The sequence below is a fragment of the Pteropus vampyrus genome, unplaced genomic scaffold (assembly GCF_000151845.1).
Source record: "Pteropus vampyrus isolate Shadow unplaced genomic scaffold, Pvam_2.0 Scaffold271, whole genome shotgun sequence".
In the NCBI taxonomy this organism is placed as follows: domain Eukaryota; kingdom Metazoa; phylum Chordata; class Mammalia; order Chiroptera; family Pteropodidae; genus Pteropus; species Pteropus vampyrus.
In genome coordinates this window covers 685,049-697,564 of record NW_011889052.1, presented here as the reverse complement: position 1 = coordinate 697,564, position 12,516 = coordinate 685,049, and the positions used below count along the sequence as shown (strand labels likewise).

The 12,516-nt window shown below is 41.5% G+C and overlaps 1 protein-coding gene across 1 annotated transcript in view; it reads left to right on the top strand.

Annotated features, from left to right (window-relative positions):
- Positions 1-12,516, top strand: part of SMARCC1 (SWI/SNF related, matrix associated, actin dependent regulator of chromatin subfamily c member 1) — a 130,202-nt gene that overhangs the window by 89,853 nt on the left and 27,833 nt on the right. Inside the window, exon 24 of the mRNA XM_011375447.1 lies at positions 582-736. Coding sequence (XP_011373749.1) covers positions 582-736 — 155 coding nt within the window. The remainder of the gene's footprint in view (positions 1-581; positions 737-12,516) is intronic.

Genomic DNA, 12,516 nt, shown 5'->3' with positions numbered 1-12,516 from the left:
TGGGCAGTTCAGTTGTGTAGAAATAATTCCTTATTTATTTTGCGTTGTTTCTTAAGGGAACGATGTGAGTTTTGTTTTGTAAGTTAGTGCCAGTGCCGGCGCCAGTAGTTGCCTTGTTTCCCTCGGTGTACGGACAGGTAAGTTGCTCTGTGCTACAGAAGTCGCCACACACACCTGCCATCGCATTTGCAGTGACAGGTGCTGGCGGGCCTCACCGCGCCTGTCTCATAGGGCTCGCGGCAGCGCTGTGTCCTGGGCTTCGGATTTCCTCCTGACCCTGGGGTTTCCCAGAGCACTTCATTGGGGGTCGAACAAACATGTCGATCTTAGGGCTTAGTCCCCCTGGATCTCCCTTTATATCCAAGGGAACTACACACACAGCTTAGAGAAGTGAAGGCAAGACAAAGCGTACTATTGAGAAAATCCGTCTCAGGCAGACTTACATGCGTGGAATGGTTCCGCAGAAATCTCAAAGATCTCTTTGTGACATCAGTCCTAGTTTGTCATGTGGCAGAGGTAAGAAAGAAGATGGTTTATTGAGATTGGGCACACTACCAATACAGCTTTCTGATTTTTTTCAGAGGAAAAGGAGACCGAAGAGAACAAGGAGCTCACTGATGTTTGTAAAGAAAGAGAGAGCGATATCGGGAAGAGGAAAGTAGAACATGAAATTTCTGAAGGAAATGTGGCCACGGCTGCTGCAGCTGCCCTGGCCTCCGCTGCGACCAAAGCCAAGGTTGGCTCCGACAGCCCTGTCGTGGCTCTTCCCGAAGCCGCGAATGAGCGTGCAGGTTTTACATTATGGGGAGCATTTAGTGTAAAGAGCCTTGCACTCAAAGGGAGCTGGCCGTTTGCTTGAATGGCACTTCTGGGTCATGAACAACCCCTTTGGAGGGGGTGGCAGAAGGTGGCTCCGGTCCCGAGGGGCAACTCCCTTTCCCCACAGGGACTGCATCGTTCCGCCTTGCAGGGACTGCAGAGATTGAAGGCGCCGTTTAAAGTCTGTTCACCTGCGGAACTTGTCTTGGACTGTTGTTCCACTTTCTGCCAGATTGAAATATTTGTGATTTTTAAGGCAGAAATCTGTTTCCTTGTATAAATACTTCACCCTGCTCTTACAGACTGAAAGGAGAGAGAGGGAACCTAAAATAGCTCTTTTCTTCTTGAATTTGCCAGCTTTTCTGGGGGTGGCTTTCTCTATTTATAACACAGTTTTGGCTTCACAGCATATTTAAGAAGAAAAGGGAATGTGATTTTCCCCGCTTTTTGTTAATTTTGCATTTTCAAGCATTCCAGACATGAATATGTGGTTTTAAAAAACCTTTTTACCGCTTCTCCATTTTACACTCAGAAGTAGTTTCCTTCCATCATAAGTGACCACGTTTCAAGCAGTAGTTACCAGAACGTGCCTGACCGTTTTATCTTGAGCTGTTCTTCATCGGTAAGGCGTTCTTTCAAGGTCTGTAAGACTCCAGACCACTGAGCTGCTGCAATCTTCTCCAAGCGTTCTTGGGTGGAGCATGATGTATAAGAGACTCCTGCCTGACTCAGCCAAACCCCAGGACCATTGTTTTGAGTGTCCACCCATCAGTTGCAGATGTGGACGGTGGGGAGGGGCATGTATGGGCCACGGTCCTGCGTAGTCATACTGGCCAATCTCTTCCAAAGATGATCCTGACTTTGTGGTCCTCGAGCACGATCCTAGGTAAACTCGTCCCTTCTGCCCCCACCCCTAGGAGTTTTGAGGTGCACCCTTGTCTGGGTGAGCACTGGTGTAGACACCAATTTGGGTGGTGCTCCATGTTCGTTTGGTTTTGCTCCTCTGTTGGAAGCATTTTTTGAGTCTTTGTGTTCAGCCGCGTTTGGGGTCTCTGACTCTGAGCCTCTCGAGTTCTTGCTGTTCACGCGGTTTCCAGGCCGTAACGCTGGTCTTGGGCGTGCACGTTCTCTTCTGTGAGGAGCTGAAGCCAGGACGGCTGCCCTCCCGTGTGTTCCTCAGGGTGCAGCACCGCGGTCCCCATCCACCAGTCTTCAGACCTGCGGCCCAGGTCACCTTTCAGCCACCAAATCAAATCCTCCGCGCGCTTTAGTTCACCGACAACACCCGGCCCCTCCCTGCTCCCCTAGGTCTGTCCCCCATTATGGTGCTTGTCTCCTTGCCATTTTCTGTCCTTCAACCAAAGTTATCTTTTTAAAATTTTTATTGAAGTATAACTTAACATTCAAAATAGATACAGAGGTCTTGTAGCTACCGAGTTTTTTGGAGATTGGGCCCACCTCTGAGGCCACTGGCAGCACACGCGTCAAGCAGTATGACGTCACCCGGCCGTCCAGAGTGGTCGCTGGCCTGTTTGACACCGTTGATTAGTTTCTCCTATTTTTGATTTCATACAAATGGGCTCATACAGTAGAATCTTTAGAGAGATAAATGTGAGCAAATACTTTATTAGATAACCTTCCTATCTCTCTCAGGCTAGAACATCAAACTCTTTAGCAGGGAATTCAGGAGTTGTCCATGGTCAAGACCCTCGTCAGTTCGCAGGTGTCATTTCTTGCCTGTCCATTCTGAACTGTTCCCTGCCGTCCTGCCAGACAGAACCCCGTCTCTCAGATCCAGCTGGGCTTTTCTGGATACTCTTCCCTCTCACAGAACGTGGTTCTCTCTTTTCTGTCATTTCTCCTCTCTGTACCACTCTGCGTGCTTCAGTGTAGGTTGCTGGAGAAGGAACTAAAATGGCAGATTACCGTAAAAAGTTTTACGGACGCTTCATGATGTTTTCATAGCTGATGAAAACGTGATGACCTCATAGCTGTTCACATGTGCAGCTTCAGGACAAAAGTGCGTCCTCTGTGCACTGCTGACTGCCGAGCCAGTCGTTTGCGTCCTCTATTGTAGAGACGCTTCTATGGATCGGTTTCCCTGGCACGTAGACATTTTATACAGTAGTGTCCGGAGAACGTTTTCTTTCCAGGTCAATGAATTTTTAGTCCCTCAATCATCATTCACTCTTATTTATAATAACTGGGAACTTAGATTTTTATTCTCAAAACACCTACGTTTTCTACTGATTGGTGAGAGTGACACAGATGCTCCTGCTACATGACTTGGCACACATGAACTGTTCAGGGCCACTTACAGCTGGATCTTACACATTTCACAGCACACACAATCATTTTTGTGCTACATGGTAATTAAGGGGTAAGGAATTCACTTAAATTACTGTAATTAGAACAACTTATCTAGCCAATCCAAGTTTTCTCTTATTCCCTTTTTGTTCTTCTGTGTCTATAAACAGCTTTGTTATTATGAGTTTTCTTGATACATTTAATTGTTTGTCACTCTGACACGGAGCGGTAATCAGAGGTTCTGGATCGAGCCCCAAACAGAGAGGGTGGGCCTGCTCCCCGACATTTCCCGTCCTTGCCAGCGAGGCACTCGTCGGTAGCGTGCCTGTTTTTCCATTGCACCTGCTGACAAGCTGTGAATTGACCCACCTGAAGAGTGGTGTGTGGGTGCCCTGGATCCTTTCCATCTGGGTGTTTAGATTTAGCTGGAAGGAAGAGTCCAGAACTATTGCTGAAATAAACTAGAAATTCCAGAAACTAGAACATTCTCTCAATTTCAGCAGCAGTAGGATTAAATTCTTCCAGGATCACATATGCTTAAGACCACGGACGTTTCCTTCACATTAGCCTACCACTGTGTCATGCCCGCATACCCTAAATGGCTAATGGTTTGTTTGCACGGTAACTAGGGGTTAGTTTTGGAGGAAAAGGAAGATTCTTTCTTACCTCTCCGAAATACCTTTTACCTCCTCCCTTACGCCTGAAATTCTTTCTCGAGATAGGAAAGTTTTCATTGTACATTTTAGTCATAAGGCTTAACTAGATAAGTGTTGATTAAAATTGATGACACTATTTGCATTGATTATTGATACCACGTCTTTTACTTGATGCTACTGGGGAGAGACAACAGAAGGCAATATTGACTATCTGACTGGTTTGCCTACAGTCAGCCCTGTTTACTTCCACCTTAAATGATGAAATAGAGACTAATTCTGTTAGACCAGCTAGAATCTATGCTTTGTTAATGTAAAACTTACCTTGACTCTATTGTGACTTCTTCTTTCTTACCAGTGATTATATGTTTTTTAGGTTCTACATTTCATACATCCGGGGCACACTGAGACCTCATCATTCTTAGGTTTTATAGAGCCGGTGTGTGGAGGCTTGGGGCTCTGTCCAGCCCTTCTTTTGAAAGGCTCTGCCTGGCACTGTTGCCAGACATTGCAGGCATCCACAGCCTGAGGGTCAGCGGGGCTCCCGCTCCATTAGCCATTGCTGTGTAACTACCACAAAACCTAGTGGCTTAAAACTGTTACCGTTTTATTATATCATGATTTTTACAAGTGAGAAACTCAGGCAGACTCAGCTGGAAAAATTCTGCCCCACGTGGCATTGGCTGTGTTGAGTCAGTGTTCGCTTCATGGCTGACCTGCCTTGGAGGCCTGAGATGACTTCACTCACAGGCCTGATGCCTAGACCACCTGAGGGCCTCTGTCTCCGCACAGACTCCCTAAGAAGTTATCTCGGGCTTCTTCGTATTAGGGCACTATGAGAGTAGTTGGACTCCTTACGTGGCAGCTTGTAACAATGAGAAAAGTGTCCTGAGTGACAAGAAGGAGAACTTGCCACTGTCTTACAGGTTAGCCCCCTACCTGGCGCTGCGCTGTGTAACTTCTACCCAACTCTCTTGGTCAAAGCTTCTGACTGGGCTTTCTGGGCTTTTGATTCTCCTTTGTGCGTCTTCTACCTTTTCTATTAAAAAGTTAGCCCAGTTTTGCTGCCGAGTGGCTTTCTTGACCAGCAATAAGAGTTCCAGAAGGAAAGGATGGTAAAAGAGGCAGGAAAAGAATTGTAGCTAATCAGAACTTTCCACATTAATGGTAAACTTTAACTTATAGGTCTAAGAAGATCAACAAAAAAAAAATACAGGAAATAAGCTCTGAAGATATTTCGAGGCTCCCCGTCTCGTAGAGTGGGTCTAAGAGGCATACCCTTCAATTCTTAAGAACCCTGCTATGCTCCCCTGTGGAAGGTCTCTCGGCCACACCTGGAGCTTGTTACTCTGGTCATGCTTTAATGGTGATGCTCTGGATTCGATCTTTGTCCTGAAGCCATTTCTTAGTTTCAAACTCTTACTGGGAGTAACCAGAGATAAGAAACAGTTTTATTTTCAAACCCCACTCTGTATCCTCTAAATTGTCTAGGCCAGCGGTCCCCAACCTTTTTGGTACCAGGGACCCATGTTCCTTTGAGCATCTAATGCCTGATGATCTGACGTGGAGCTGAGGCGGTGATGCCGGTGCTGGGGAGCGGCTGCGAATACAGATGAAGCTTTGCTGGCTCGCCCACTGCTCACCTCCTGCTGTGCGACCCTGTTCCTAACATGGACCGGTACCAATCTGCAGCCCAGGGGTTGGGGACCCCTGGTCTAGGCGATTTCTAACTGAAAACTGAATCGTTTTCTTCTTAACTGAAAGGTGTCTTTCTCTTCTGGTTGTTTAAAATAAAAGAACGTCTACATTTTGCCTGGTAGTCACTCCAGCTAGATCCACAAGCTCACACACAGAGGTGACAGTGTTTCCAAACTTTGTGCTAGTATATCATATCATAAAGTATATCATAAAGATCTTAACTTCTCTCCAACTTCCAATAGTATTTCCCCTCTCTGTCCTTAAGCTCTCACCACTGGTTTTCTTGAGGTCCTTTGAGCTTGCATCCACTGCATGACCCCAAGTTCACATTTAACTTTTCGTTGAAACAACACTTAAGTTCTGGATACCAAATTATTTTCTAGGAGCAAAACTTAGTGGTTTAAAAAAATATTTCATGACTTTGTGAAATTTGAGCACCAAACAGCTGGGCGATTCTGCTCCATATGCATCAGTTGAGTCATTTAGTGTTTTTTACCTCACAGTAGGTCCATCTAGAGGGTCTGAGACAACTTCCTTCAAGTCCTAGTCTTTGGCAGAGTAGCTGTGTTCTCTTTCTCCATGTAGTCTCAGGGTCTCTCCCTGTGGCCTTTCCAGCAGGGTGATCATAATTCTTACATGGCAGCTTGAGACTCCCCGAAAGAACATTCCGAGGGACGGGACAGGAAGGTCCCTGGAAAATGGCACTACTTTGTATTGGGCAAGGCAGTTAGAGAGCTTGCCCTGATTCAAGAGACCCTGCCTCTCAATGGAAGGATGGCCATTGTGTTTGCTTCCATCTTTAAGTTTCCACAATCCCTTATAATAATTCTCCAGGAAAGTATCCGCCAATATATCAGTTATTCTTTATAGGCACTGGGAGATAGTGAAAGGCCTGTGGCTTTGGAATTTAAATTGTAGTTCCAGCTCTGCCGTTCATTAGTCTCTTAACCTTAGGCAACTAAAATAACTTCTAAACTTGTATCATGTTGTTTGAATCAAAAGTACTGCCTTTTGGACAAGATTATTATAAGAGTCAAAGTATAAAAAAGCATTTCTGTAAGTTGGAAAGTGCCATACTTTGATTATTCGTTAAACCAGTATATGAATGTTCATTATGTGCCAGACACTACTACAATGCTAGATTTATCTGATGCCTAAAATAGATATGGATGGTCCCTGCCTCTTAGGAACCTGTTAACCTTGAACCTCACGATCATTTGAGTTGAGCCATTAGACTATACATTTAGTTGTAAAGAAAAGAAAGTTAGAGTCTATATATATAAAATGCTGGAAATGTAACCAGTGAGTAACCAGTGAGTTTACTAGGTGAGATCTAATTAGGAATTACATACTGTTTTAAAATTTCTTGGAATGAAACTCCTGCCTTCTCAAGCATACACACACTTACAACACATAAATTTATTCTTTTGCATATTTGATTTTCACACAAGATGTGTTTATAAATGGGTTACTGCCTGAATAGATACTTTAAGCCCTAACAACAATAGACATTTCGTGTGTAGTATCACAGAGTGATTTTAGAGTTATTGAACTCTTTCATCTCATAGATGTAGAAAGAGACCCACAGAAGTTAATGACAGGCTGAAAGTTATATTACTGGTTATTGGCAGAACCAAAACCAAAACCCAGATGTGCATACTTGGAGTCTGGTGATCCTAGTCAACCCAGAAACATAATCCGACATAATTCTCCATACTAAAAAAAAAACATTTTCAAACATTTTACTATTAAAAACCCAACGGCTAGCTCAAAAAATAATAATAATTTTTTTTTTAGCACCTCTGATACACTAATTGTGATTTAAGTTTCTAATTTCTAAGAATCAAAAAATAACAGAAAAAAGAAGGAACATTTGTACAGTACTGTTTTATACAATGCCGTTAACTCCTCCCTGAGCCTCAGTGTGTCACCTTTTTTACGGCTCAGCTTCGTTTCTAGGCACTCTTCAGAACTGAGTTCAGTTCCCAGCTCACTTAAATGCGACTCTTGGCAAGATGTTTAACTTCTCTAAGCTTCACTTTTATTCTCCCTGAAATAGAGATAATGCGTTTCTTGGTAGGTTATTATTAGAAGTAAAAGAAGTAGCATAAAAATGCCTAGCATGGAAACGTACCATGGTGTCTAGAATGACGTAAGTGCTTAATAAACCTAGTATTTCCCCCCAGTCCCGTTAATGTATGAGAACAATTAAGCTTCACTTTTACCATCTTCTGAGATTTTTTTTTTCCCCCCTTAAAGCAGACCTGATTAGTATTTGGACCCATGAACAACTTTGCCCAGTGCTTGGTAACATTATCTGATCACTTCAGGGTCCTGTGACAGCTTTGTCATTTCCTTCAGAATCTGTTTCTAAGCCTCTTCGACTTTTCCTGGATTGATTAGGTACAGGTATTCACCACATCCATAAATTAGCAAAATTTCTGAGTCTTAGTAGCAGGAAGTATGCGGTTCTGTGAAAGAAGTTTCCTTCTTTCCTTCTCCCAGACGAGAAAGAATCTCTTACCAGTAAAAATATGAATAGTCTTGAAGTTAAATGAAAAAAAAAGGTTCTTCCTGTACACCTAGAAGTATAGGACATTGAGACATGGTTAACAAATTTATTAGGATTCAGTCAGAATTTAGAAAGACAGTGCAAACAAACTGCTTCTTTCACAGAAACTTGCTGTTTCATTTGTCCCCTTATAAATAAGGTGGACAAAGAGGAGAGGCTGCAGTCACTTGGTTTCAGTAATCAAAGGGTCGTTATTAAGGCTTCTGTGAAAAAGCCAAACTTAATGTGCAGTGTTAGTTCTTTTCTCCTGTTTCCATCCAAAACCCAGATGTTATTAACTATACCCGTGAATAGTTCTCACCATTGAAATGGGGTCATTTTGATACCTAAAGAAAGTTTAACTAGAGATCAGACTGAATAATCCTGTAAATCTTTAATACTAAACTGTCGAAAAACCTAGAGATTTAAGTTTTGATTTGCTTTTTTAAATTTTTCCCTTACCCTGAGTTTTTTACTAGAATTTATTTCTTTAGTTTGAAGGCAGTGGTTTGCTGGTAATATTCTCGTTCTGATTAACTCCATGGTGCCCAGGTTTACTTCTAGAGATTTCTAGTGATTTTTTTTTAACCTCAGACCCAGATAAATTCTAGGCTTGTGATCAAGGCTGCCTGTCTCCCTGTCCTCTCTACTCCAAATCTCCTTTCCTGATTTCCTTCTTCTCTAAAATTGCCAGGCATATGTAAGTATGGGGCTTTTCTGGGCCTTTGCCCTTGGGAGTGAAAGTCAGGCGGATAGATACAATACAGTGTGGCAGGTACCGTCACGGAGGCTGTGGAGCCGTGACGCAGGGAAGCTCCGCCAAGGAAGTGATGCCTAATGCCAAGTCCTAAAGATGCGTTGGGAGTGGTCCAGTGCAGGTGGAGGAGGGTCTGCCACCACATGGGTTCCAGGGCAGGGTCACAGCTCACGGTATCAGGTACCTGCTGTCGTGTGTGTCTATCCTCACAACCATCTTGATGGGGGTGCAGTTTTCCATTTTCACAGATGAGGAAATGGTCACAGAAACGCAAGGTAACTTCTAGGCCATGGTGTCGCGGCAGTAAACACCGTGGCCTCCCCTCTCCTCTCATAACCTTTCTATTAACCTTCGGGCAGTGCAGCTTAACAAGAGAGAATTTGTACTCACTGGGGCTGGAGTGGCAGAAAACTCAGTGTAGAAGGAGACAAGGTAAGTACATATAAAACTATCAAAGAACATTAAAGCATCTAATTAAGGGCTAAGGGGGTCCAATTTAAATTCTCAGCAAACTGAATATATGAGGTAGTAAAATAACATTTGCCTAAACACTAATTCAGTATCTCTTCTACCTCACACCTTTATATCACCTAAAAGACTCTAAAGGTCTTCAAACCATGATGTTAATCCCTTTTCTGCCACGTGGTAGTTATATAGCCTTTGACAAGCTTTTTTCCTTCCCACTTTATATTTGGAAATAACTGTAGATTCATGGAAGTTGCAAAAATATTACAGAGCAGTCTTGTGTATTATTCACCGGTGTCCACCAATGTAACGTTTTTAATTAACCCAATATTTTTTATTTTGTTTTCTCCTCTGTGATCAGGTTAATTACATGTTTGTTATTCTTTTAGTGTTTTTTCTAATGAATGCATGTTGCATTCTTGAGTTATTACAATTAAATCCAAATTATTTTTACCACTTCTCTAATGCGATGGAACATAATTCACCTTTCCTGGTTGACTGCTTCTCAGTTTCTTTCTCAATTTCAGTGTTTTCTCTAATGGAATAGATATTTTCCTCCTGTTCAAAGAACTCCCTTTAGAATTTCTTACTGTGCAGGCCTGCTAGCAATGCCTTTTCTTTTGTTTTACTTCAAAGGTCTTGGTATCACCTTCATATTTGAAGTTTATTTTCAGTGGGTATAGAATTCAAGGTTGGCAGATACAGATTTTTTAACATTTAAAAAAATTCCATGCTGTTTTCCATTGTAACTATTAATAAGCTAGCTACAGTCCTTATTGTTGTGTCATTGGAAGTAATTGAAGGTAAAGTGCTTTTTTTCTTTTTTCTGGATACTTTTAGGATTGTCTTTTTTGTTTTCAAAAAAGACAATCCTAAAAGTATCCAGAAAAAAGATACTTTTTTCTGTGTTGTACCTTGATATGATTTTTGTTGTTCAATTTTCTCTCCTTGGGGTTTGTTAGGCTTCTTGAATCTTCAGTTGATTTGTTTCATCTGTTTCGAGGCATTCTCACCCATTATCTTTAAATGTTGCTTCTACCTCATTTTCTATCCTCTCCTATGATTCCATTTACATAACTGTTCAACTTTTTGCCAGTGTCCCAAGTCTCTTATGCTTGGTTCTGGTTTTCTTTTTTATTCTTTTCATTCTGCTACAGTTTGAATATTTTTTTGTCGACCTGTCTTTCAGTTTGCTAGTCAAGTCTGCTTTTAAACCTATTTATTGAGTTATTATTTATTTTTTAGTCATATAGTTAATCAGGTGCATGTTTGTTCTTATGTATTTATTCTTATGTATGTATTCGAAATCCGTTGACATTCTCTTTTTATCCTTATTTTTTTACATCTTTTCAAACACAGTGACCTTAACTTATTTCAGAATTCTTGTCTGCTAAGTCCAGTGTCTGTGCCATCTGTGGACCTGCTTTTTTTGGTTGAATGCCAGGCATGTATAAAGGATTCGATGCTCCCAGTGATGGTGTATCTGTATATAAGGTTCAGCCTTCCTCTGTCACGTTAAGAGACTTGAGAAGGTGGGAGGACCGAGTGGAACCTAAATGGCAGTTTGGTCATTCTCTCTTTGGATCACCCTTGTTCCTTGGGTGTGACTTTCTGAACTTTTGATTGAGATTTTGAAACAGGCTCTATCTCCTCAAAAATGAGTGCAGGAATTTCTGTTCTTTTCTATGAAGTCCAACCTATCAATCTTCTCTTTTATCATTTGTGCTTTTGGTTTCATATTTAAGAAATCTTTTAACCCAAAATCATATAGATTTACTCCTCTTTTTTCTTCTTAAGATTTAGATCTATGATCTACTGAATTAATTTTTGTGTATAATGTAAGATTGTGTCCAATTTCATCATATTGCCTTTGGATGTCCGGTTGTCTTAGCCCCATTTGTCGACTCACCCACAACCCCCTTTTAAACTTTATTATGAAACTTTTGGAATATGTACAAATTAGACAAAGCAGTGTATTGACTCTGTGTACGCACCACCCAGGTCGGTTATCGACATCTTGCCGGTCTTGTTTCATTCATCCCCACTTACGTTTGTCCTGTTGATGACCCCCTGTGAGCTTAGGGCTGCTTTTTTAGGTTGAGTCTGTGATTCCTGGATATCGTGTCCCTGTCTTTCTCTGGTTTTACACTGTTAACTGTGGCATATCCTTCAATAGCATGTGTAGGAAGTGAACTTATTGAGTCCTTGATTTCAAAAATGTCTTTATTTTGTACTCAATTCATACAAGTAGCTGTTCTTGAAATTCTAGATTGAAATTCATCATCCTTCAGAATTTGGAAAGCATTTACCATTGTCTTCAAAAACCTAGTATTGCTTTTGAGAAGTTCGATACAATTTGAACTTTTGTGTATAAACCTATTTTTTTTTATTTGTTTGCCTTTCTGGAAACTTCTAGAATTTTCACTCCCTAATGTTATTAAATTTCCAAAGTTGTTCCTTGCTGTGGGTCTTTTTTTTAATGTTTGTTTTCTTGTTACTTGGTGGTCCTTTCTATTTGAAATCTTATGAATTGTAGTTGGGGGTATCCCCCAACTTCCTGCGTAATTCTTAAAAAAATATAACATTTTCTGCCAAAGCCCACAGAGTTCCGTTCTCATGAAAATAGATCTAGAAACTGATAACATGAGTCTCCTCCAAAGGGGAGGTAAAGTGGCCGCGAGGCAATACAAGCGAAAGGAAGACCTGACTTCTCGTTTGATACCGCCTTGTCAACTTCCATTTTATATCGTGTGCATAAATTTCTTACTCAGAAATATAAACTGCATAAACACTATACACCGATAGCAGGCTTAGAATCATGTAATTTTTATTTAAACTTTTGGTGTAATTGGTGTAGCTCCAAGTAGTTTAGGGAGGCAAACATCATTAATAGCTGCAGATTATTTGCACTTCTGAATCTACTCTTTGATGGGCCCATTGTATAAGACTACATTTCTCTTTTTCAACTATAAAAGAATGAAAAATAACACTTTTTAAAACGTTGTCTATCAATTTAGCTCCCAAAAGCTATATTAAAATCCTCCTGTATGTAGCTCCTTCTAGATTCTGTAAGAAACACAAATTGTAAGATGGCCGCTCCATGTTCCTTCTGAAAACCTGGTGTAGAAGCAAGATAAGCACGTAAATTTAGCAGATATGATAAAAGTGAGTGCGAAGCGGTGCTGGGAGTTAGTTGGTATAAGCTCTTGGATGGCGTCTGGAGAAGGTGGGCTTGATCCCTTGCCAGGTAGTCAGAGTCTTGGCCA